This window comes from Eptesicus fuscus, chromosome 6 (assembly GCF_027574615.1).
Source record: "Eptesicus fuscus isolate TK198812 chromosome 6, DD_ASM_mEF_20220401, whole genome shotgun sequence".
Taxonomy (NCBI): Eukaryota; Metazoa; Chordata; class Mammalia; order Chiroptera; family Vespertilionidae; genus Eptesicus; species Eptesicus fuscus.
The window spans coordinates 37,232,697-37,260,556 of record NC_072478.1 but is presented as its reverse complement, the minus strand read 5'-3'; the positions used below and the strand labels follow the sequence as shown (position 1 = coordinate 37,260,556).

Genomic DNA, 27,860 nt, shown 5'->3' with positions numbered 1-27,860 from the left:
CCTTATATGCTAAATAAACAACACATAACATTTTTAGTAAAAAATTACCCATATCTCTAGATGTTAGATATAATAGCTATTTTAAAAAGTGAAGTTTATATACTCAGAAAATGGAGACAATATCATCCGATATAATAAAGAGCTAATATGCAAATGGTCGTCACACCCTCCTGCCCTTGTGTCTGAACTGCTCAGACACTCAACACTGGGGAGGAGGAATGGGGACTAGTCAGGCACAAATTAGCTCACGGGAGAGGAATGGGGACCAGCCAGGCTGCAGCCCAGGAGAGGGACTCACCGCCCCGCCCCACAGTCAGGGCACCAGCGGCTGTGACTACACCTGCGCCTGCAGCCCAGGAGAGGGTCAAGCGGCCCACTCTGCAGTCTGGGCTCCAGCGGCTGGGGCCCAGGTGAAGCTGCCGCCCACAGTCCCCTGTGGGCAGACCAGGCGAAGCCGGCCTGGGTCCCGGGTGCCCGCAACCAGCTGGAGGAGGGAATCCTGGGTCCCGGGTGTGGGGTGAGACAGAGGCAGTTAGGGGCGATCAGGCCAGCAGGGGAACAGGGAGGGGCGACCAGGCAGGCAGGCAGGCAGAAGGGTTAGGGGTGATCAGGCAGGCAGACAGGCAAGCAATTAGGAGCCAGCGGTCCCAGATTTCAAGAGGCAGTTGGACATTCCCCAAGGGGTGGGTCCCAGATTGGAGAGGGTGCAGGCCGGGATGAGGGGACCCCCCACCCCATGCACAAATTTTGTGCACGGGGCCTCTAGTCGTCAATATTATTATAACTATGTGGTAGTTATTATTTCATGATTGTGTATTATTTTTATGTAATGAAATAAGAATCTGGTGTAATCTATGGTCAAATGTGTACATATTTTAATTTTTCTCAACTATGTTTTTCTTCTTTAATAATGTGGTGCGTGTTCTAAGTATTTTGCATTTCCAAATACATTTTTATTCAGGTTCACAATCTCACTGACCCACTTGCACCTCCACACACACCACCACCACCACCAACACTGCCAACAAGCCAAAACTCCTGGGATTTAAATTTCGAGTACATTTTAGGTAATCTTAATCTTGGTTTAGGACTTCTGTGAGTTGCCTACTTTTTTCCATTTATGTTCAAAGTCACCCCACTTTCCAACAACCATCATGACTGTAACAGAGAATGTGATGTTTGTGGTGTTTGTATTCTTGAATGACTATATAAAGTAACTTTTTTCATTCCTTCATCTCTTCTCAAACACCCACTTATCTTTATAATCTGTTGAATAAGAAATCACTTGTTACCCAACAAATTTGGCTCAGTGGTTGAGCATTGACCCAGGAACCAGGAAATAGGTCATGGTTCAATTCCCAGTCAGGGAACATGCTGGGTTGCAGGGTTAATCCCTAGAAGGGGGCATGCTGGAGGCAGCCGATCAATGATTCCCTCTTACCATTGATGTTTCTATCTCTCTCTCACTCTCCCTTCCTCTCTCTGAAATCTAACAAGCACTCTAAAGACCTTAGAATAATATCATTTTTTAACATACACATTTTGTTAATTTGTTTCAATTTCTTTCTTTCTTTCTTTCTTTTCTTTTTTTTTTTTACAAAAATGTCAAACCACATGACATTTTATAGATCTTAGGTCTCGGCATACTAAAATTTAAGAGGAGTTGGTAGCAATTGCAGTAAAAACTTCAAGCTTTGTAGATAAGAACATAAAATTTAAAAACCTATTCCCACAACTGCAATGAAGAAATTTTATAGTATGCCATCATTGGTGACTCACAAGTTTTGGTTTTATAACTTTAGAGAATCACTCATTCACTTGAAAGGCCTTGTCTCAGGAGATTTATCAATCTGAAGACTAAATTGTACAAAGAAAATGAATTTCCCTTTGATTGACAGATGTTTTAGTGAATGTGTAGCTTTAAAATTTTAGATTTGTAGCCTTAAAAGTAGCTGAATCTGAAAGCTCAGCATTAAACATATCTCTACAAGTATTATTGAAATGAAGCCTCAGATGTTTGCATTCATTTTGGACACATAAATTTGAAAATAAAAATTTATTGAAGAGAGTAAAGACTACTATGCATTATTCTTTTTTTATTAAATAGGATTATGGAGTGGTCTATCAATTCAGTTCACATCAGAGACTATACTAGGTCTCTAGCTAATTTGGCCACTCATGGGAGAGACATATGGGTCTTCAAAAGTTTTTCAGGTTGATGGATAGTTGCCAATTGTGGAAATGCATATTGGAAATGTCAGTCTCTCTTTTGTTTACTTAACATGTAACATCAGTAGAACAATGTTTATCTCAAAGTATTGAACCAAAAGTGTATATAAAATGATTTAACATGGTACTTTGTATATAGTGGATGCTCAAAAATCATTTCTCACAGACTTAGTTATTTTACATTTAAGGTGTTACCTATTCTCCTAAGAAATCAAACCAAGAAAACAGGCATGATCCACTATTTTCTTTTTTGATGTCAAAAGTGAAACCCTTATTTTTTTTTTCTTTTTCTCCATTTAAGTTGGAGAGATTTTTAGTCTGCTTCAGGAGCACATAATTTCTAATCAGTCCCTAGCTTTTTACCTTGGCTATCAGCTCTGAGGTTAATGTCATTAGGGCAGAAGGCAGGGGAGAAAGAAAAGCTTCCACTTCTATGTGAGAGAATGGTGCTATAAAAGCCACATTTTTAGCAAACAAACAAAAAAGAATTCCGGTAATTAAAAACAAATAAAATATTGCAAAATCAAAGCTTAATAAGGTGAAAAATGTAAATCTCTCAATTTTTAAAAATAATTTTGTAAACTTTATTATTCTATTTATGATAAACAACTGTTAGTTAATTGGCACTGGAAGGATTTTTTTCTTAACATGATAAAGTTATACACACACACACTCACTCACTTAGAAATACATATACAGTACACAGCTGACATTTGCAATTGTTAAACAGCAATCACACTAAAGTTTTTACCTGAGTAGTGCCTGTTAACACCAGTGTTATTTATTATTAACTATAGAATAAAACAGTAAATTTGATATGCTGTATCCAAGAAGAAAAGTGTAAGAGGAGAAAATAAATATTATTATTTGAAATATAATGTTGTGTATCTTGAAAATACCTGATATGTACATATATATACTGGTATATGTATATATAATATATAATTATAGAAATATTATAGTTATTTGTTTTAGAAAAGAAAATGAGTTCAATAAGATGACTGGTTGACAAATAAGTATAAAAATCAATAACTTTAGTGTGTGCCATTTAGAAAATACAATAGAAGAAATGATACTACTTATGGTACAGTACAGAAAAACATATACATAGAAAAACTTAACAAAAATATATAGGACTGAAATAAAGAAAATTCTGTCAAACTCCATTAAATTCCAAAGGAAAGAACCTTGAAAAATTGTTAAGATATTAAAAAATAACACTTCTTCAAAGGTGAACTAATAAGTCAATATAATTTCAAAATTAAATCCAAACTAGCCATTTAATGAATAGTAAAATGAGTCTAAAGTTCACATAGAAAAATAAACATGTGATAGTAGTCTAAAAAAGAATATGGCAAGTGCCGGGGGGGTAGAGGAGGCCAGGGGGAGGTCAGTGGGGGTGGGTGGGAAGGAGATATATGTACTACTATTTGTAATACCTTAAACAATAAAATAAAATTTAATTTAAAAATAAAATAAAAAAATAATATAGTGAGTGAAAAAATGGCTCTGCAAAATATGTATTGCCACAGAGTTACAAAATAAGAATTGATAGAAAAGAGAAACCAATTCTTATGGAAGTTCCTAAATATGCACAGAAATAGTGCAACATTTTTGTGTGTGGCAATTTAAGGCAGGAAAGGAAAAGACAAATTATTCTTTAAATGCAGTTCCTACAACTACCTAACCATTTGTGAAAAAAATAAATGTGAGACTCTCCTTTTTTCTCACACAAAAACAAGTTCCCAGATGATTCAAAAATTGTAATGGATTAAATAAAAATAAAATGTTACTTAAATACTGATTTCATGAATTAATTTTAAAAATAATATTGGAATAGAAAGAACTTATAATATATAAATATGAAACAATGAAAGAAAAATAAAATCATCTGGATGGAAAAATATTAGATATATTTTGATCAACTCTAACATTATCTGTCTTTTAATTGGCACTTTCCACTATTAACATTCAAAGTTTTATTGATAATGTTTAATATATACCATATTTTGTTACTGTTTTCTATTTGTTGCCCTTATTCCTTGAGGTATTTTTGTCTTTACTATTTTTCTGCCTTTATTGTTTTAATTTGGCATCCTATATAGTAAAAGCCTAAAATGTAAATTGACTGAACGGCGGATGGACTGGCAGAATGACCGGTCACTATGACACACACTGACCACCCGGGGGCAGACACTCAATGCAGGAGCTGCCCCCAGCCTGCAGGTCCCAAGCCAGCCAAGGTGGGTGCCAGTGGGGCCCCCTGATCACCCGACCAGTCGCCCCACAGAAGGAGGCAACCAGCGATGGCAGTGGGGGGCGGGGCCAGCGAGCTTGTGGTGCCAGGATGGCCAAGGCGGGTGCTAGTGGGGTCCTCCTGATTGTCCCACTGGTCACCCCACAGATCGGCCCTGATCGCCGACCAGGCCTAGGGACCTAGGGACCCTACCTGTGCATGAGTTTCTTGCACTGGGCCTCTAGTCCCATATAATAACACCCTAATATGCAAATAAACCATAAGTGGCCTGTCACTATGATGTGCACTGACCACCAGAGGGAAGATGCTCAATGCAGGAGCTGCCCCCTGGTGGTCAGTGCGCTCCCACAGGGGGAGCGCTGCTCAGCCAGAAGCCGAACTCATGGCTGGTGAGCACGGTAGTGGTAGCGGGAGCCTCTCCCACCTCTGCTGCAGGTGGACGGTAAGGAGCGAGGGGTCCCAAACTACAAGAGGGCACAGGCCGGGCTGAAGGACACCCCCTACCCCTCCAGTGCACGATATTTTGTGCACAGGCCTCTAGTTTTATATGATTTTTCTCTCCTTTCTTAGCATATCAGTTATAGTTTTTTTTTTGTTGTTTTTTTTTTACTTTTTTAAGTTGGTTGCCCTAGAATTTGCAATATACATTTTCAACGATTGTATTCTACAATGAGTAAGACATGGACTATTAGATTAAACATTTATGATACTTGATGTAACAAAGGTAGGAGTTAACAGACTAAAAATAAAAATAGACCATAAAGAATGTTTATATTATATTTAGTTTTGTGTTTTTGAAATCTTTTTATTTTTAGTCATTTTTGTTTATTTAATTAATCAAAATAATGATGAAATCTCTCTATTTTAAAATCAGGACATGGAGGAATAAAAGTAGATTCCCACAGACAATTTTCACATTATATTTGGTCAATTAAGAAAGGTTTTGTGGATTATATAATTGTGGGAAAGGGTTGTGAATGATGCTGTGTGGGAAGATTAGAAAAACTGACATGTCTATTTAAAAGATGCTTCCAAAATGAAGTGTGTGTTAATAATAAAATATAGATTTGCCTGATAGAGTGGGAAGGCAGGCTCAGAGCAGTCGTGTAGTCATGGAGTTCTGCATTTCTTTAACTACTATTTACATTTTCATTACTTATATAGACACCTGCAAGATTAGTTATTTAGTGTTTAGTTTATTTCTAGTATAAAACTGTCATACAGAGTGGACTTATATTCCAGTAATGGTGGACAGATTCAGTATTATGGTTTTAGGAAAACTAGTTTTCAGGTTTCATATGAACCTAGGAGATTCTTTTTTGCTCAGGCTCTCAATTCTAAAAGAGCAGTCTATATTCACCACCTCAGGAAAATAGCAAAATCACCTTTCATTACCTTTCATTGGTTAGAAAGGCAACCATGATTATGCATAAATTAAAAATCCTAATGATACTTTTAAGAAACAACTTGTATGAACACATGCCACATACACATATGTACTTGTTAAATTTCAGGATAATACAAAAGTGAAAAATAGTAGTCTGGATGATTACATAGAACTGAAAAAGTTTTCTGTAGATTGAAAGATTGAAAAAAGATGCCCCAAACCATACAATGCTATTTAACACATTAAAATATAAAATTCTACATTTAGGTTCAAAGAATCTTTTGAATAACATAGAAAAGTCATTGCAATTGGTTATTTACAAGTTCACCACATGAACCAAGAGTGGAACAACCCATCTCCTAGGAAGATGCTAACCTAAGCTCAGACTGGGTTAGCAGTGTTCGGACCTTAAAAGGAATTGTTCTTTGCACATGTTAAACCATAACTAGGTCATTCTGTCAATCGTTGTACACAAAGATTTTGAAGGACAAAATCAAAATATAGTGTCCAATAAAGAACAACTAGAATGGCAATTCTTTTTTAAACTATAAGAAATAGCCTCGTCTGTGTGGCTGCTCAGTGGTTGAGTATCCACCTATGAACCAGGAGGTCACAGTTCAATCCCTGGTCAGGGCACATGCCCAGGTTGCAGGCTGGATCCCCAGTGTGGGGCACACAGGAGGCAGCTGATCAATGATTCTCTCTCATCATTGATGTTCCTATCTCTCTCTCCCATTCTCTCTGAAATAAAAGTATATTTAAAAAAATACAAAATCTATACTATCTATAACTTAATATGCATCACTGATTTTTATCTAATACCTACCAACTCCAGACACACATCACTCCCAAACTTACAGCAAATAACAAAAACAGAAACCAGATTCACTCACAGTTAATAGGGAAAAATGTCTTTATCTAACACATGCAATAATGGCTTTTTAAGGGGAATCATTTGTTTAAAAAATAAAAATTAATTAGCAAAAATATTTGTGGGCTTTAATTATAGAAGGAAAAGAGACATTGTAATATATAATGCAGGAAAAAGTTTGTATCAGATTTTTCAGGGTATATTCCTTACTCATTCTTTCTAACAGAAAAAAAAATCAGTCGGCTATGGGTTGCATGAACTTGCTATTAGAAAACGAAAAGTTGACGTTTGAATCCAGGCCAAGATATAATAGAATCACCTTAGATATTTACTCAGGATTTACAAAAGTTTATTTTAAGGTTAAGAAACTTGCATAACCAACTTTTTATCAAACTAACCCAAGACCCCTTCCAAATAACACTATATTACTTCATAGGTAGTGTGAATATCTTAGAATCGTGGTCGGCAAACTGCGGCTCGCAAGCCACATGCGGCTCTTTGGCCCCTTGAGTGTGGCTCTTCCACAAAATACCACCGCCTGGGCGAGTCTATTTTGAAGAAGTGGCATTAGAAGAAGTTTAAGTTTAAAAAATTTGGCTCTCAAAAGAAATTTCAATCGTTGTACTGTTGATATTTGGCTCTGTTGACTAATGAGTTTGCTGACCACGGCCTTAGAATAACAAAGTAATCCCAGTTCCTTCCTCCCATGTCTCCTATCATTGTTGTCATTCATTTCACTTTATGTAAGCACACATAAGTGTGTGTCTATACTATAACGATATACACAGAGCACACATAATCTATGTTGGCATTATGTTTTGAATAAACTCCTATAGCAATTAATAGTAGGAAAAATAAAGTGGTTTATGTTTCTATTTTATCTTCCCTTTTTCCTTCTTCAGTGTTTTTCCTTCTTTATGTGGATCCAAGATTCTGACCTGTATCATTTTCCTTCTCTCTAAAGATTTCTGTTAACATTTCCTACAAAGCAGGTGTACCGGCCACAGCTCCCGTCAGAATGTGTTTGTCTGAGGAAGTCTTTCTTCTTTATTTTTGAAGGATAATTTCACAGGGTACAGAGGTATATGTTGTTATTTTTCTCTCAACTATTTATTTCAGTCCATTCTCCTCTTGCTTGCATGGCTTCTGAGAAGAAGTCTAGTGTAATTCTTATCTTTGTTCTTCTGTAGGTTAGGTGTTTTTGGTTCTCTCCATCCCCACGTTCCCCCCCGCCCCCCGCCCCCTTTAGGGTTCTTTCAGGATATTTTTCTTTATCTTTGATTTTCTTTAATTTGAAAATGACATGCTCAGGTATAATTTTTTTGTTGCTTGCTTGCTGTTTATCCTGTTTGGTGTTCTCTAAACTTCATGGCTAAATGACTTGGTATCTGACATTAATTTGGGTAACTTTTCAGTCATTGTTGTTTCTAGTGGTATTTCTTCTTGTTCCTTTCCCTCTGCCTTCTCCTTCTGCCATTCCCATTATGTATGTTATACCCTTTTAAACTGCAGTAATTGGATACTCTGTTCCAAACAGGGTTTTATTTTTTTTTTTGTTTTTTTTTTTTTTTCTATTTGCTTTTGGTTTGAGGCTTCTAATAGTACCTGGTATATAACCTCCAGCTCAGAGCTTATTTCCACAGCTGTGTTCAGTCTACTAATAAGCTCATCAAAGGCGTTCTTTATTTCTGTTACAATGTTTTTATCACTGGCATTTCTTGTTTTGCTTCCTCATAGAATTTCCATCTCTCTGCTTACACTGCCCATCTGTTCTTGCATACTATTTACTTTCCCTTAGCATATGAATCGCGTTTTAAATTCCCATTCTTAAGTCCAACATCCCTGCCCTGGCTGGCCCTGATGCTTGCTCTGTCTCTTCAAATCGTGCTTTTTGCTGTTTGGTATGCCTTGCTTGTTGCTTTTTCTTGATCGCTGGACATGCTGCGCGGGGGTAAAAAGAATTGCTGTAAATGGGCCCTAAGTAATGTGAGGATGAGGTGCGGGGGAGAGAGGGGGGAAGTGTTCTACAGTCTTAAGATCAGGCTTTCATTGAGCATAGCCTCAGGACTGTGAACTTCACAACACGCTCGCCCCTGTTTTCCTGCCTCTTTGGTTGAATAGGATGGCTCACGTGGGCTGCATTTTTCTCCTCTCCCAGCTCAGTTAGGCGCTGAGAATAGCCCCGCAGGTGAGGCTCTGGTTAAAGGATTAACTAGTTTCACCTGAGGACAGGTCTATTAAGACAAACACTGGGCTCTGACCTGTTTGTCAAAATGGCTCCTTTCTCCTTCCCTTACTGGATGTACAAGAGGCTTTTTCTTCGATATTTGACCTCAGAACCAGGTTGAGCTTCTGGGGTAACTCTCCCCAAATTATTGGAGCCCCTATCACTTGGTACCTCCCCTTTGGAGTGTTTAATGCTCAGAAGTGGCTGCACTGAGCCTCCAGCAACTTATCAACCTGCAGCTCAGGTTTTTCTCCCCTGGCACTGGTTCCCAAGCCCTTTCCACGCCCGGGTCCCTGCTCTGGTAAGCCTCAACTTCCTGTGTTCTCCTGTCTGCCCCTCTATTTTTTTTGGGGGGGGGTCGGGGTGGGTGGGTGGGGCAGCAGTTTGCTCTCTGCTCTCTCCTCTCTTATGGATCCAAGAAGAGTTCATTTTTTCAGTCTGTTTGACGTTTTACTTGTTGTTAGGATGATGCATGCAGAACTGGAAAGTAAAAGTGGTAAATTAGATTTCAATGAAATAAACTTAGAAAATGTTTAGGACATTTGTACTTAAAGCTTTAGTAAAACAGTAAATAGTTTTTTTCTTTCTAAAACATACAAATTGTTTTTAAAAACACTGAATAGTCATCTTGCAATGTAAGAAGTACAAATGATAAATGTATCTGAAGTTATTAATTTCATTAGTAACCAAGAAAGGCAAATTAGAGTATGAATAATATATATGTCACCATTAAATTTCGAAATACCATCCAATGCTTCTGAGGATGTGTGAAAATTACCAAACTTACGCTAAAGATATTCTAGCAATTCTCTTTATAGGAATTATCCTTCCTTCTCCAAAAAGACATAACTAGGAATATATAAACAAAGATGTTCATTTCAACATTGTTTATAATAGAAAAAAAATTAAAAATAAAAGTATATTTTCAGTGGAATGGTATAAATGGTGATGCAATGAAATGATGTTAATCATTGGAAGTAAAGGAAAAGATAGCTTTTTGTACAATTATGTCAGATAAAATCAAATTATACAGCTGTGTGGATATTAGAATCAGAATGCAAATGTTAGGAAACATACACCGAAAATCTATCATGAACATATTTCTTTTTCCTAAATAAAGTAGTAACATAAGATGAAATAATCACATCTTACTGCTAGTGCCTTCTGTGGAATATGCTAACAGGTGACTAAAGAAATATACACTTTCAAAGCATATTATCTGTGTTAGAAAATGGGATGGTTTTTATGCAGATGATAACCCTGCTTTCTCGCCTCCTGCTAGGGAAGGGTGAGCATGGAAAACCTTACCCCCTCACTGAAGAGGACCACGATGACTCCGCTTACAGGGAAAATGGTTTCAATATTTTTGTCAGCAACAATATTGCTCTGGAGAGGTCCCTGCCCGATATCCGTCATGCTAAGTGAGTATCAGCCTGCCATGGTGGGGGCTGGTTTCTTTTTGTTTAGCTAATTAGTTTTATTATGTTTAAGATGTCACTAACATTTTTGCCCTAATCATATTATAGAAACTTTTCTATTTCATAGTCTTAAATAGGTCTGCTTTAAATTGGAATGATCTTTAAAACTTAAGACACGTGTTTGTTATTGAGTCCACTGTATTATTTGCATTAAAAATGAAACGTTTTTAGATAATACCCATACCATTACATTTGATCACATAGATTACGAAGCAAACAAGTGTTTTTCTGGTGGTTAGTGCTGTCAGAATGTGTGTGTATATATGCTTTCTATTAACTTCATTCTTACACCAGCCATAGTCAGTGCCGTTACAGTTACATCTTCCATGAAGAATGCCTGAAATAAATGGGTCCATAATTCAAAAGTAATGGCAGTTGCTCAATTTTCTGTCACTTTATGAATTGCTTGTGGCTTGTCAATTGACAGTGAGTTCAGTTTTTACTGAATTAATAGCTAAATGTTATCGTGTAAAGGGAAACAATAATATTACATTTAGTTACCTGAAATCCCTCTTCTCTCTGTCCACAGCCACCTACTCCTAACATTGCTTAAAGTACATTGCTTTTTCCCCCTAGTCTGTTATGGTTTTCTCGATAGCATATATAATGCCAAAAGTATGCCATAGAATGTGATCAGAATTTGCAGTTGTGGAATTATTCATATTTGAGAAATCTATTCAACTATAATATGTTTAATTCTCCCCCACCTCACTCTTCCTTTGGCACCACTGTTCTGACATAAAGAAAATTAGAGAAAGTAAGGGCAACTAATAAAAGTAGGAGTAGGAATTTAAATTAAACCAGTAAAGTACAGTAAATAAAACTCTTAATTTTGTGCAAGAATAATTAACCTTTGCAAAAAAATAGGATTTGGGGCACTATTTTTAGTTGCCCTATTGTGCCTTTGTAAATTCATTTTAAAATATAAAAGAATTACTAGTTTCCCCCTCAGGTTTTATGAGAATGTGCATTTCCCAATATAGTTAAGCAGAGGATTAATATGAAGAACAAATAAATTTTCCCCTAAATGGAATGCTTTATACATGGGTTTGGGCCTTCCAGCTAGCCAAATTATTCCCAGGCCACCTGAAATTATCTACAGTAATTCCCACTGACCTAGAACATGTCTAGTTATGAGAAATTGTAATACCTAATTGTACACCATCAAAGATGCATTAAATTGCATTGTTGGCATAATAAATATGCTCAGAGAATAATTTCCATCCACCTCCTCACCCACCCCCACACTTCCATCTTTTAATGTGTATTCAAGTGGAAAGAGTTGCAGATGGAGACAATGCGAAAATCACTGAAGTCAAAACACGGTTGATATTCCCATTCTCCTCAGAGACTGTATTTCTAGTACAACTGCCACCTTTTGGAGAAAGATGTTCTTAGGGAATAATGGAAAATAAAATTTTAAAATGGAAAGAAAAATACTTTAAAAATTGTATTAGAGTCACCGAGATTATGGTATCAGAGGACATTATTATAGATGTTAGGGAATAAAAATTAGGCTAAAATATGTTCTGTGACCATATTTTTACTTATTTATTGAGGCTGGGTATCTAGTAGGACACATAGTCACCTACTAGAATGATACCAACAAAGAAAAAAAAAACTTAACTGAGAATGTTGGAGATAGATGACAACAAGGTGTTAAGTGTGAGAAACAAAAATGATGTTAACCTAGTTAGTCCATTTTTCTGACTCTCAGTGATGCAGGGAGATCTGAAGTTGCCTCTGATTTTGTCAGGATCCTACAAGCAGGAAACCAAGAGTCAAATTTACAGGGATCCCACTGTTTAAAATCTTACACTTTTGACCTCATCTGTGCTTCTCAAAATGCAGGCACGCATAACTGTAAGAGTGTGCAGCTCTGTGTAAATGGTACTTGAAATTAAAAAGCAACTTGACACCTATTCCAGTATTATCAACTTAATAGGCTGCAGGTGAATGACCACAGCGTGTTTATATGGATTGACTCATGGAAGAGAATGCAAAATTTATGTGACTTGCAAGTGTTCTCTACCCATTTATAAATTCACATTTAGTAAAAAATAAAATAAATCAAAGTTCTAAAAAAGAATCAACCTTACTTTTTGCAACAGCATGGATGGACCTAGATGGTTTTATACTGAGTAAAGTCAATCAGAGTAAGACAAATACCATATGTTTTCACTTATATGTGGAATCTGAAGAACAAAACAAACAAACAAACAAAATAGAAACAGACTCACAGACACAGAAAGCATACTGACAGTTGACAGATGGGAGGAGGGTTTGGAGGGATGGATGAAAAAGGGGGAGGACTTAGGAAGGACAAATAGTTATAGAACAGCCACGTGGATGTAAATTATAGCATAGGGAGTATAGTCAATAATCTTCCCTGTAAATCGTGTTTTTAGGTGTTTTGATTTGCTTAGTGCATATTCTAATGAACTGTGAAGAATTTTTAGAACATTACTGATTTCGGAAATTCCAAATCAGAAAGATACTTTTGGTCCTTTCTTCTTTACTAGCATTAAATGAACTTCTTTCTTTTTGCTTTATTATATAATTGAGTTAGTAATAGATCCCATAAAGTAGGAGCCACAGAAGAAGGAAAGTATGTTGTTGGCCTGTGTGCAATAATTTGATCATTCTTACTTACATCCTAATAATAAATTCCAAGCTTTTCATTAATGTTTTAAAATTGGTTATATTTTTCTCAGTATCTTTTTCACCTCCCAATTTTGTAAATTATGTTTTCATTTTCCATACTATGTATGCTTTGGTATTGTCAAATTTTCCACTTCTTTTTCCATAGTATTGGTCCTACATTTTTTTTGTTGACTTTTGCATATTTTAAAAGATATGTCTACATATTTTAAATGCTCCCTTCTTTAGTTACTGCCTAATTATGTCTGTGTCCATAGTGCCTGGGCTCAACCTGAGCTATGTCCTTAGAACATATTTTCTCTATATTTTATTTAATGTAGTGTTGATGAGAATTTTGCTATGAGAGTTTCTGCATGTCCAATGTCTCGTTAATAGTTATCTGCCTCACCTGGCCTCATTTTACCAACTTCAGAATTTCCCCACCTGTATATTGATGGTGCTTTTTTTTATTCAGTCAGCCATCTGGCATGCTACATCTTTGTATACTATAAAACATCTTACTTTCACCTCCTGCTCAAGATCAGAATTATAAATAGGAAACAGAAAGACATGAAGGATGGATGGCCTGCAAACTGATAAGTTTATGTATAAATGTATTGTTAGCAAGATAAGATTTAAGAGTATTTGAGTGTTACTCCCTAGATATGAATAAATTAATCAGTAGTAACCACACATACTCCCTAAAACATGGTATAAATAATATGTGTAAGATGAAATTACCTCTATGAAAAGAGGAAATGCATGAGATTAGGACACAACAGAGCCATGTGTAAAGGAGAGTTGATGAAGGCTTTTCAGAAGATCTGGGTAAATGCATCAATAATATCAGGCTAACTTTATTGCTGTTACAAAGAACACATGTTTATACAGGTCCAGTTGATGCACATGTACATTAATTAAGATGCATTTATAAAGTGGCTTTGTAACTGGGATATTTTTGAATTAAAATAGCTATACTCTGGCCTGGCTGGTGTAGCTCAGTGGTTGAGCGTGGACCTATGAACCAGGAGATCACAGTTGATTCCTGGTCAGGGCATATGCCAGATTGTGGGCTCAATCACCAGTGGGGGCATGCAGGAGGCAGAAGATCAGTGATTCTCTCTCATCATTGGTTTTTCTATCTCCCTCTCCCTCTCTCTCTGAAATCAATAAAACATTAAATTTTTTTAAAAATAGTTTTACACTGAATTGTGACTTTTCCTTTTCTTTCTTTTTTAAATTAAATATATTTTAATTGATTTCAGAGAGGAAGAGAGAGGAAAAGAGAGATAGAAACATCAGTGATGAGAGAGAACCATTGATGGGCTGCCTCCTACATGCTCCACATTGGGGATTGAGCCCTGACCCCTAATCTCCTGGTTTATGGGTAGAAGCTCAACCACGGAACCACACCGGCTGGGCAAAAATGTGCATTTTCCCCCTCTATTCCGAAAACTACACAGAACTTTGGGAAATGCTAGCTTCCTTTCATATTTTTATACTGATTTACTTGTGAAGTTGATGAAGTATCTTCTATCACCAAGTTTACAAGTGAATTTTGAAGGAAATTAAGCAAAAGTGACTGTCATGTACTCCTATCAGGTTTGAATACTATCACAGAGGGACACAGAGGGAAATGGGAAACATTTCCTTTGAATCAAATGCTCTTCCAGCCTAGGGTATGTCTAAATATGACCAAACAAACAAGCAACCCCCCCCCCCCACCACCCCCACACACACACACACACACACACACACAGAATGCAGACTGGTGCAGCCACTGTGGAAAACACTATGGCGTTTTCTCAAAAAATTAAAAATGGAACTTCCATTTGACCCAGTGATCCCACTTCTAGGAATATATCTCAAGAAACACCAATCAGAAAAGATATATGCACCCCTATGTTCATAGCAGCACAATTTACAATAGCTAAGATTTGGAAACAGCCTAAATGCCCATCAGCAGATGAGTGGATTAGAAAACTGTGGTACATCTACACAATGGAATACTACACTGCGGTAAAAAAGAAGGAATTCTTACCATTTGCAACAGCATGGATGGAACTGGAGAGCATTATGCTAAGCGAAATAAGCCAGTCAGAGAAAGATAAATATCACATGATCTTACTCATTTGTGGAATATAATGAACAACAAAAACTGAGGAACCAAAGTAGAGCCAGAGTCATAGAAGCATGGAACAGACTGTCCAACCTATGAGAGAAGACGGGGTGTAAGGGGGTAAGAGATCAACCAAAGGACTTGTAGGCATGCATATGAACAAAACCAATGGACACAGGGGAGTGGGGGGTGAAGTCATGTGCTGGGGGTGGGGGTGGCTGGGGAGAGGTCAATGGGGGGAAAAGGAGACTTATGTAATACTTTAAACAATAAAGAATTTAAATTAAAAGAAAATATGGTATAAAAACACACAGATTGGGGGTGGGAGATGAACAGGAACAACAGAAATGAAATAATCTTTCAAAATTGTTGTTCAAGTGAGTACCCTTCAGTCGCTTTTATGAGTTAGCTTTTGCAAATTAGCATAGACATCGGCACATTAGTAAGTGTTCAAGGTCTCTTTCCTTGCCTAGTATTCTATAAGGTGTAGTGCCAAAATGTATCTCGAGTGCATGCACTTCCCTTTGCTCAGCTATACCCACTATCATCTCTTCATTGGAATTTTAGAATAACCTCATAATTGGACCTCACACACTCCCTCTTACTTTCCGCAGAATAATAGTGAGCATTAAGAACTAAGGCATCTCATCTAAAATACTTAAAAGACCCCCTGTTGCCCTAAAAGTAATAGTCCAGAAAGCACCAACACCGTCCTCCATATTCTCACCCCGACTTATCTCCGCGTCCACTTTTGCTCTTCCCAGCGTTCATGATGTTTCCACGGTAATGCCCCAATAGACACACAGCTGCATGAACACAAAACACAATATTGTTCCTTAGTATAGACATCAAATGTCCTATTACATTAAAGTGTTAATCATATTGCCGTATGAAATAATAATTTGCAGATAAGTTTTATGTACAAGGAGACCAAATAAATAAGCAGTGACACCACCCCTGCCATGCACGCACTCTCAAACACACTCACATTTATCCAGTAGTCCAAACTAAATTTTCAGGCCTGTCAAAGCCAAATAAATTACCAGTTATCACTGCTTTATCAAACCCAACTGACATGGCGAGAATAGAACAGCGAAACAATGTGACTGAAACCAGCCATTGGAAATTGAATATCTGACATTAAAGCAATTATGTAAATTGGTGCCTGGAAATGATTTACATGAATAGGCTCTCTAGTATGCTTGTCACTAGCCAGATACCAAGTTGACATTTTATTCTGCTGCTACTGAGAACGGGCCAAGAGAACTTCAGCTCAACCACGATGGCTTTGCAAGTAATCATACAATGATGAAAAATTAAAGGAAAGTATTTCCCCTTTCTGAACATGAGTGGTTCCCTTGAGAAGATTAAAAAAAATTTTTTTTGGGGGGGTTACTAGCTATACTATACTTAGTAAAGCCACTTTATAAGGCATTTGATAAACTAAAAGGCAGTAAATTAAATAGTTAACTGATTAATGAATTTGGGGAGTATCCAAGATGTTGACACTGGTACTTGTAAATATATCAAATGGTGGTCTAAATGCACCCCCAAAACACAGGACCATTTTGCTATAGCCATGAAGTCAAACAAATTGTAGTATTTCAAATGGCTTTCTCTCCCACACAGAGCCTAATGAAACTGACTGGAACCGAATTGGCACTCTTTATCAACATTTCAGAGAATTATAATGATTATTATAAAATGGTACAAGATCATAATCATTTAGGATGTGGACTGAATGCAAGCTCAGAATATAACTTCTTGCCTGTTTATTATTATCATTACTGTGCAATGGCATTTTACCACATTATCTGAAATATGTTCCAAATTTCTTTTGTTTCACATGAGAAATATATATGTCTCATTTTATGAAAAGAAGAAATGTAAGAAAAACAAAAAAAAAGCACTCAACAACAGCAGTGTATATATTCTTCTCAAGTATGCATGAAACATACCTTCAAGGTAGATCATACCCTGGGTTATAAAACAAATACTACAGATTTTAAAATATTGAAACTTTACAAGTATATTCTCTAACCATAAAATAATGAAATTAAAAAATGAGCAGAAAAAGAACAAGACAATCATCAATCACTTGGAAATTTAAAACATATTTTAAGTAATCAGTATTTCAAAAGGAAGTTTAAGGAAAATTTCAAAATATTTTAAAATGAACAAAAACAAAAATTTTAAAACTGTTTATTTCAAGCAGTTCATATCATGAAATCATTCTAATCTTCTATCAATCAATGCTGGTAAAAATAAAAAATAAAAGCCCTCAAATCAATCATCTCTAAGCCTTTACCTTAAGAGACTGGGGAAAAAAAGGAACAAACTAAGGGGTAAATTTCTTACTGTGACCATGGAGTTATCTTTACTTACTTGCTTTTCTATCAACTTTTACTTCTATATTCAGAAACCCTGTTATTAGGCGCATAAAACATTTTGTTTTGTTGTGTCCTCTTGATGACTTGATCTCTTTATCATGAAGTGAACTTCTATGGAAGTGGAGCCTTAAATATAATTTTTGTCAATGAAGAAATTGAGTCTTGTTTGTTTTTCCATTAAAGGTCATCACACAGTTTCCTTTTTTACTTAAAAGTAGGCAGAAGACTGAAATGGCTGTGTTCACTAGTGTTGTTTGCCAAATATTTCTGATGATGTTCCTTCTGGATCCTATAGGATAGCATATCCCTTATGCTGTGTGACTAATTCTGACCAATGAACTGTAAGCAGAAAGCATTACGTCATTTTAGAGGCAAACAACTTCATTACCAGTTCGAGACCCATCAGCCTTCTCATTTACCTCTGGCAGAATGACTGACAAGTCAAAATGTTGCTGTTTTGCACTGACTACAGTGAGCAGGGATTTTCTTGCCAACCAGTGGTGAACAAGCAGAAGAATTAAAAAAGAGAATATTTGTTGTTTTGAGCCATTGGGATTTGGCAGTGGTTATGAGTACAACATAACATCCTTGCTGATATACTTAATATAAGTAGATACGAAAAATCTCAGTAAAACAAAAAATAAAGCCATATGTTAGATAAATTAAAAAAAATGTCCTAAGGATTAAAATATGCAAGTACTTCCAACCAAACATTTTACTCAAATCTTGCAATCCAAGATTTTGATTTTTTAAAATGTGGGTTTTGGCATTGTATTTAAAACTAAATTTCAGCCTTAGACACTGAGGAAAAACGTTTAGGTAATGGTAAGACCAATACAAAGGTCTTAACAACCTCAAATGCAAGTTTGCCTAAATGCCTGCAGTATAAATGTTGACATTGTATTATGAATGATAAAATATCTTTTAGAGAAAAAAAATATATATCACAACTATGGCACTTCTCATATATCTGTAATTAAAATGTACTTTAGGCCTATTCCTATTGTTAAAAGAACCACTTACTTGTGTGTGTGTGTGAAACCAATGACATTATAATGATAAATTAGCTATAAAAGGAATGACAGTTAAGTATGTTTAAAATTAGCAATGCTTTTAAACTAAAAATATTTAAAATTTTTCATTTTAATAAATGACAATAGAGAATGTCAGTAAATGTGTATGCATTGTTTTGGGAAAACAGAAGAGTATGAGAAATTTTCTATTGAAGTTTGTTTTCATTATTGTCAATGGTTTAGAAGAATGTTTCCAGACTAATCTGTAGGTATTTTGTCAGCTTTTAAAGTGCCTTCATGATTTGTCATTTCTCTCAAGTAATTTTGTTAAGAATGTAAACTATTTCTTTTGTCTCTCTGACTCATTTAAAATTTGAAGAAGTGGGTTTTTTTTAATCCATTTAGATAAATTGTTGCTTAACAAAGAGATGTCCTCATCTCTGAGCCATTCTTAAACTCGAAGTTAATTTTATGCAAATGTTTATTTTAAAATAATACAGCAATATTAAATACGATAATTGCAAGCATTTTCATTAATATTTATGTAAACTTAATGCAGCAAATGTTTTGATGTCTGTATTTCCTCTTTGTAATTTTGCTACATATCTGTAACCATAAACATATAAATTGTTCTTTATTTTACTTATTTCTTTAATAGAGTTCCATATTGTTACATTGTCTTCATATTTAACAAACATCCATTCTCAACCTGTCTTGAGACTGAATGTAAAATAGACAGTTTGCAGGTTCCTAATAAAGCCCTGGATATGCTTCAATATTCCTAGCAATACTGAGATGCAGCCATCTGGACCACAACTTCCTGGTCCCAATGGCTGAGTTTGGGAGTGATTTCAACATCCTTTAAATGCTAAAATGATGAACTATAATTCAATCAGATTAAACACTGTCACAAAGCGGTTGGTTTTTCTTCGAGTAATCAGATCAGCACCCTCTATTTTTTTTTGCCAGAACTATTACAGTTACTGTTCTGCCTGTAGTCTCTGCTGTCTTCAGTGCATTGTCTGCCCTGCTGCCCCCGGGGAACGTGTAAATACAGTTCTGTCTTTCTCATCATTGACAATTTGTGAGGTTCTTCACGCTGACTACAGGCTAATGTCCAAATTCCTTAGAATCATTTTCAAGATCCTGCCTGATCTGTTTTCCACATACAGACCCATCTTTAAAGACGTCCCTGATTCTTTCAGACAAAGTTAGTCATACTTCCTTCCAGCTCTCATTGCCTCTGGGCCATCTGTCATGCCACTTGTCTGATTTGAATCTAATAATCTTATGTATCTGTCCACGGGTCTGTGAATCCCTAAGGGAAGAAACCCTCACCCAGAGACACACAACTCAGTCACTGACATCCTTTGAATCCACTGGAACTCTACAACCTGGGCCCAGGCCACTGACTCCTATGCAGAGTTTGAGCTCCGCAGGCTGGCGCTATTGCTTTTCCCCAAGTTGATGCTGCATGGAGGGGAGTGCTGCACCCAAGAAAGATGGTGTCTGCAGTGTGGGAGAGGCGCTCAGCTCAGGTGCCCTGGTGGCTGCCATTGAGCTCTCTCCCTGGAGCCACACACCTGAGTCTCTCTTCACAGGACTCTAGCCTGCTCCACTCTCCCTCTACCAGCACCAGGGTGAGTGCCTGCCAATGAGATTTGGGGCATTGGCCCTTTAAGAGGGTGCCCCAGTTTCTTGCAGACTGGAGGCTCTCCCTGGCATACAGACACCCCTCTGATTTCACAGCCAGTTACAATGTGGGACCTCTTTATAGTTCTGGTGCTCTGGGCTAGGGAGCCCAGCATGTTGTTGAGATCTTGCTCCTCAGGGCAACATATGCAGCTGAGATATCCATCCCTCTGGGATCTCAGCTGCTGCCTGTGGGATGGGGGGGGGGGGGGGCAGCCCTATTCCTGTCTCCGCCCTTCTTTTCAGTCTCCACATGCCGCCTTCTGTAAATCTTGGGTTATACCATTTCTGTTTCAGATAGTCTTTGGTTGGTTATTCAGGTTGGTGGTTCTGTATTTTATTTTATTTATTTATTTATATTTATTTATTTATTTATTTTAAATTTCTTTATTGATTAAGGTGTCACATATTTGTCCTCATCCCCCCATTCCCATCCCACACCCCTCCCCACGGATGCCCCAACCCCCTGTTGAACTTAACCGTTGGATAGGCTCATATGCATGAACACAAGTCCTTTGGTTGATCTCTCCCCCCTCCCCCCAACCTCCCCTATCCTCCCTCTGAGGCCCGATAGTCCGATCGATGCCTCCTTGTTTCTGGTTCTGTTCTTGTTCCTCAGTCTATGTTGTTCATCATTTCCCCTAGATGAGCGAGATCATATGTCACTAGAGATATACTTATAAGAACTGAATGTGAGATGAGCAATAATAGTTATGCTGACAGGCAAATGAATCAGTCTGTAGTGAGTTTCTTTCTGGACCAACAGTTCTTTTGAGACCCAATTTCAATGTCCATCAGTTCCTTATGTGTACATGTCAGCACTGACCCCTCAGCTCTGGATGGTGGACAAATGGTGGTAACGGAGGTCCGACTCCCTCTGGTTTGGTCTCGGCCGGACCCAGGGGCACGGCTTCACCCGGACTAAGGGGCACGTGGCCTCACCCAGACCCAAGGGGCGCGAGGCCTCACCCGGGCCCGGGACCCAGCCTCACCCAGATGGATCCAGGGGCACACGGCCTCACCCGGACCCAGGATCCGGCTTCACCCGGACCCAGGGGCGCAAGGCCTCACCCGGACCCAGGAGCACATGGCCTCACCCGGGCCCAGGGACCCAGCCTCATCCGGGTCCAGTGGCGCGTGGTCTCACCCGGACCCAGGGGCGCGTGGCCTCACCCGCGCCCAGGGGTGCGTGGCCTCTCCCAGACCCAGGGGCACGTGGCCTCACCAGGACCTAGGTGCGCGAGGCCTCACCAGGATCCAGGGACACATGGCCTCACCCGGACCCAGGGGCGCGTGGCCTCTCCCAGACCCAGGGGCGCGTGGCCTCACCCGGACCTGGGACCCAGCCTCACCTGGATCCAGGGACACATGGCCTCACCCGGACCCGGGGGCGCGTGGCCTCTCCCAGACCCAGGGGCGCGTAGCCTCACCCGAACCTAGGTGCACGAGGCCTCACCCGGATCCAGGGGCGTGTGGCCTCTCCCAGACCCAGGGGCACGTGGCCTGGTTCTGTATTTTAGTTGTAATTCCAGTTTGGTCCTGGGAGGAGGTGAGTGTAACTTGCACCTAATCTGCAGCTGTCTTGGATCAATCACCTCTCTTTGTTTGGATCTTAATGTAATCTTATTATGCGGTTGTATCAGTGTGTAATAATTGGATATTAAATGTTCATTGATTTCATTTTAATACTGTGTTTTCCCCTGTACAGCCTAATATACTACCTAGCTACTGAAACATACTACAACCCAACTGATTAAGCATAATTATTAAAGAAGCTGAATTTCCAAAATTTTGTAGGAAATCCATGTAAAGGTTAACCACAATTTTAATGCATAAAGTTTACCCTTCAACCTGGTTGAAAACTTGAAAATATATGCTAAGGAAAAGAAGTTAGATCCAAAAGACTACATATTATAGGAATCAATTTATATGAAATATACAGTATAGGTAAATCCATAGAGACAGAAAGCAGGTTATTAGTTGCCAGGAACTGGTAGGAGGGGAGAATGGAGAGAGTAATGGATATGGGGTTTCCTTTGGGAGTGATGAAATGTTCTGGATTTTGGTGATGGTTGCGTAACATTGTGAATTTACTAAATGTCACTAATGCTACATTTTATATTACATGTATTTAACCACAAAAAATATGTTATTACTTAGTAAGCAGTCAATAAGTATTAGTTATCACTACTAAAAAAATTACCCTTATTACTATATTTTTAAGTTCACAAGAACACATTTTAATGCAATTCTTACCTAGTATTTGAGGATACAAAAGAGGATAAATAATTATTTTATTATGAATGATTGTGAGCCCTGGCTGGTGTGGCTCAGTTGGTTGGGCATAATCCTGTGTACTCAGTTCAATTACTCGTCAGGGCACTTGCCCATGTTGTGGGCTTGACCCCAGGTGGGGGTTGGGCAGGAGGCAACCACTTGATGTTTCACTCTCACACATCAGTTTTTTTCTCTATTCCTCTCCCTTTCTCTCTCTAAAAATCAATAAAATTCTTTAAAAAAAAAAAGAATGAGTGAGAAGAGGGATTAATAATGGATTCCATGAATAAGCAGAGTAACTGTTACGATGTACAAGCTCTGGCTGGTATTAGACAAGGTCTAGTTTTCAATTCTATCTGATAACATATATGTAAATAGCAAAATGTAATATATTATAGTTTTGCATTTGACCTAGCTTTTTTGTTTCTTTATTATCTCCAGTTGTAAGCACAAGATGTACCTGGAAATACTGCCAAACACCAGCATCATTATCCCATTTCATAATGAAGGGTGGACTTCCCTCCTGCGTACCATACACAGTATAATTAACAGAACCCCGGAGAGTCTGATAGCAGAAATCATTCTAGTAGATGACTTCAGTGATAGAGGTAAGAGACAGTTTCAATATTTTATCTGATTCCGTTATTCACCTAGACAAACATCATAGGCTTAAAACAGACAGAAGGTTATTGTGATGTTTCTTTTTGATTCTCTCTGAAAAATGATTTCGAAGTTTTGTCTATGTTGTGATTTCATAAAATGTTGGCCAAATGCAAAATAAACAGAATGAGAAATTATTGTTATCTTTTGGAGAAGAAGAAAAAATCTGCATGATGTTCCTGTTGTAAATTAGACAGGTGTTGGCAAATGTCTCAAATTTTACTTTCAGCTTCAGGACAAACACTGCAAAATATGTCATGGTGAGTACTTATGAATAGTGAAATATTTCAGTAAAACTACAAAATCCGTTTCTGTTTCTGAAGATTATCTACTCTATTATTTACAAGTATGATACATTCTCCAGGTTATGCTTATGTTACTTCATAAATACTAAAAATTATAGTGAGACACAAATATTTTACTTGACAATTCTAACTATTTTGTCATATCTGAAAAATAATAAAACAAATCTGGCATAACAGTGTATTAGCAAATTTGACATAAGTTTTAATAATTTAGCATTCTGATAAACAATTGGTTTTATAAGACGGGGGATAAAATATAGAAAGTTTCCTGAGATTAGGCTTTCACAATTATATTTGGTCTAAATGAGGAGGAAGTAGTTGATACTGCAGAGAAAACAAATTTTACTTTTATCTTTCTTGCTGGTGTGAGTGAAGAGGAGGAAAACTTTCCTAATGATATTCATCTATTTGAGGGTATAATTTTCTACCTTATTGCATGAAAGAGCTCTGCTTAAAATGCTGTACATCTGTAAGAGAGAATGATAGTAAAATAGTTTGATTGCATATTATTCTTATGCCTCACAAGAGAATACATCTTAAAATCATATGGGTTAATTGAAGTTTTGAAATTTTATTTGCATCAAAAACCACCATTTTCTTCATAGTATTCAAAAATTCTGTAAATGTAAAACTGCTTAGCATGTTAGTTTTCAGGTTTCTTTAAGAGAGTTCTAGTCTTCAGTGACTCACTTCAAATACTGATTCAGGATCTGCCTAATATTAATATTGGTATGACAAAAATAAGGTTGTCTAACATCATTCCATTAAAATAGTAAACTACCAACTTGGTGATTTACGCTGATTTTAAAGCAGCTTTTGCCTTGCCTTGCTTTGAAAGATGTGCACTCAGTATTACCTAGGAGCATAACCCAGTATCTAAACTTGAAATTTATTATTTAAAATTTTATTTATGTAACATTGATTTCTTTTTTATTCTAATTGAGGCTATTTATTTCAAAACAGTCATTCTTATCTCAGACTAAAAATAGGCATTTAATGTGTGAAAGCTAAAACTTGGCTTTTCTATAAAGGAATGACCAAGAGAATAGAGATCTCAGACTGCACACACCAAATAACTGGTCTTGTTGGGTTGACTGGTACTAAGAGAAATCAGACGGTGTGTCTGTGGAGAATTTTCTACATAATTAACTTGGTCTTGGTAAACTATTTATTACAGCAGAATTTTGACCTGGAGGTGACATAGTAGGAAACACTTGGTAATAGAAAATTGTGGTTTGTACAACATTTTTTGCTGAATATTTTTCAGATGTATTCTTTTTTTAATTGAAAGTCTTTAAAGAGGTAGAAAATAGTGGCATCTACATTTAGATTGACTTCAAATAACTGTCATCTTCTGTACAGTAGTAATTCTGATGGACTATCCTGCATGTAATGTTACCTGGGAAGTGAGTTCCAGAAGATTTCAGTGTAATTACTGTTAGTAAAGTAACAGAAAAAGGATTATTTGGGATACTAATGGTGATTTTGACTTTCCTATCAAACATTTAAATTAATAATAATAATGCCAAAACCGGTTTGGCTCAGTGGATAGAGTGTCGGCCTGCGGACTGAAAGGTCCCAGGTTCGATTCCAGTCAAGGGCATGTACCTTGGTTGCGGGCACATCCCCAGTAGGAGGTGTGCAGGAGGCAGCTGATCGATGTTTCTCTCTCATCGATGTTTCTAACTTTCTATCCCTCTCCCTTCCTCTCTGTAAAAAAATCAATAAAATATATTAAAAAAATAATAAGAATGCTTTGGTAAATCATAGATACTCTATTCCTATGAACTCACAAGTTGAAAGTATTGCTTTATGATCATTAAATGTTCAAAGAGTTAAATTATTTGCATATTGCATTTCATTATATGAATGTGTCAATATGTGTAAAAGTAAACTTTGAAAGAAATATTTTATGAAAGTATTTCTGTTATCTTTTAGAATACATTGTAATTCCAAAATTGCATGAATTAGGAGAGACTCTTCGAAATTTATATCTCAGATTACACAATCTCAACTGATAAAATATTAGGATTTAGATAGACCTAAAAGATATCACCCTGCTTTCTGAATAATTGGAAATATAAAACATTAACAAACACAGGTTAGAATCTCATCACCAATTATTATGACACTGGATAAACTAACTTCCCTAAGTCTCAGACTTTTTTTTTTTTTTTTTTTTTTATCAACATAGGGATAAGTAACTCTTTAGTTATGTAAAGAGCTCCTCATGGAAAGGTTTTGATGGAGAGCTGTCTTTGATGGTTGAGTGAACTATGCACTACACAGGAGAGTAGTTGCTCTCAATTACTGATTTCTACTCTACCAAATACTTACCTGCTACTATAATATAGATATTCTCCATACTGAGGAGATCCTCTCAGTTTATCAGATCTAGTCCACAATAATTTATCTATTCGTGCATCCCCCTATCTACCTATTATATTCAGATGCAACAGCATCAGAGGGCATGTGGTGGCAAATTTTGGTAATGTGCACCATGTTGGAAAAATCAGAACTACATTAACATTTTAAAAATCTCTACATTTATAAATTGTTAATTTACTACATATTTTAAAGAAAAATTAAATTCTAGACTTTCATCAAAAGGAGAATAAGTAGAACCCACCTAAAATTATATGAGTGGCCTTACATGAGTGGTGATCAAAATTCCTTATAAGATTATATTCACTCTTAGAAGGAAACTATCCTATGGCATCTCTTTTTACAGGGCCTCTAAGAGATGTTTTTCTGTTCCTTTTAATTTTGATATTACATATAGCAGGCGTCCTCAAACTACGGCCCGCGGGCCACATGCGGGTGTTTTTGCCGTTTTGTTTTTTTACTTCAAAATAAGATATGTGCAGTGTGCATAGGAATTTGTTCATAGTTTTTTTTAAAACTATAGTCCGGCCCTCCAACGGTCTGAAGGACAATGAACTGGCCCCCTGTTTAAAAAGTTTGAGGACCCCTGACCTATAGCCATGAAGTTAAAAGTTATTCTATTTTATATTATAAAGTATGTTTATACTTTTTTGTGACAACACAGAAATCATAAGCTTCTAATATATAAATTTATATTTTATATTTATTTTTAGAAATATATTCCAATTCCAAGACCACATTATTAGAAGTTCAGTATTCATCCAATATCTTTGCACTATAGCTCTCCTGGTTATTCTGAAATATTTTTTGGCTAAGGGCAATAAAATTTTGACAAGATTTAATCAGATATTGCTGCCTTATTGTTTATGTCCTCCAGGTCAATAGAGTAGCTATACATGCAAAAACCAAACAAAACACACACACACACACACACACACACACACACACACACAAAATAAATTAAAGGAAAGTAAACATATTAGCCATATTAATAACATAAGGTTAATATCACTTGGAATTGCTAGTTCCAAAAATGTAAGCAATATAGTGATTGGAAAATTCTGGAGTAGTTGCTTTCATAACAACAGAGAAAGAAAATACTACAATAATTTATAATTACTGAATAATTATGAACATTGCAAAGTGATTTTAAAAAATCTACTTGAATAGGTTTGACCCAGTTATCAAAATGCTTTAAAAAAAGTGAGTATTCCATCTAGCAGTCTCAGTTTAGATATTCTTCCTTGAGCAAGCTTGGTAAACCGAATATTGTTTTAGGCTCAGGACATAAGGCTACTGTTGATAACAACACGAAGGTACATGCCTGCAGGTAAGTTTTCAACAATAGCACTATGTTTTTGCTATCCGAAGCTTACCAACGTGAGTGAATGTGATTATATATATTTTTTTAGTAAGCTCTCAGAAATACATTTAACAACTTAACTTGGGGCCTATAACAAGGCTTCGTGATGACTTTAAAGCAGGACTAATCCTGGGCTTATCTCCCAATTCCAGGCAACCTTAACAGCATCCACATGGAAAATGTTGAAGTGTGTGAAATAAGCTGGGGCTTAACCTCAGAGATAGGATATATTTGAACCTGACAATTCTCTAAACTCAGTTTGCTTAGATGAATGCAAGTTTAAATTGTGGATAGTACAGGCAAGTTGCTGACACACTTTCCTAAATGCCAGTATGGAAGTACTGCTGCACACTGGGTGTACTCACACACATTCAGACTCACTCACTCGCTATGGCCCCTGCTTGTTTCAAACGTCCTCATCGGGAAAGGTAGGTAGTTGAGTTTCATAAAGACCTGTTATGCTCTACGTACTAGTTAGAGGGAAAATCATAGACTTGAAACTATCCTATAGTCTAGCAAAGCCAGCCACTAAAAAATTCCAGTGTACTTTTCTGCACATAGCATGTC

At 37.0% G+C, this 27,860-nt stretch overlaps 1 protein-coding gene across 1 annotated transcript in view; it reads left to right on the top strand.

The window, feature by feature from the left end:
* Positions 1-27,860, top strand: part of GALNTL6 (polypeptide N-acetylgalactosaminyltransferase like 6) — a 982,562-nt gene that overhangs the window by 368,104 nt on the left and 586,598 nt on the right. Inside the window, exons 3-4 of the mRNA XM_054717643.1 lie at positions 10,254-10,392; positions 23,022-23,188. Coding sequence (XP_054573618.1) covers positions 10,254-10,392; positions 23,022-23,188 — 306 coding nt within the window. The remainder of the gene's footprint in view (positions 1-10,253; positions 10,393-23,021; positions 23,189-27,860) is intronic.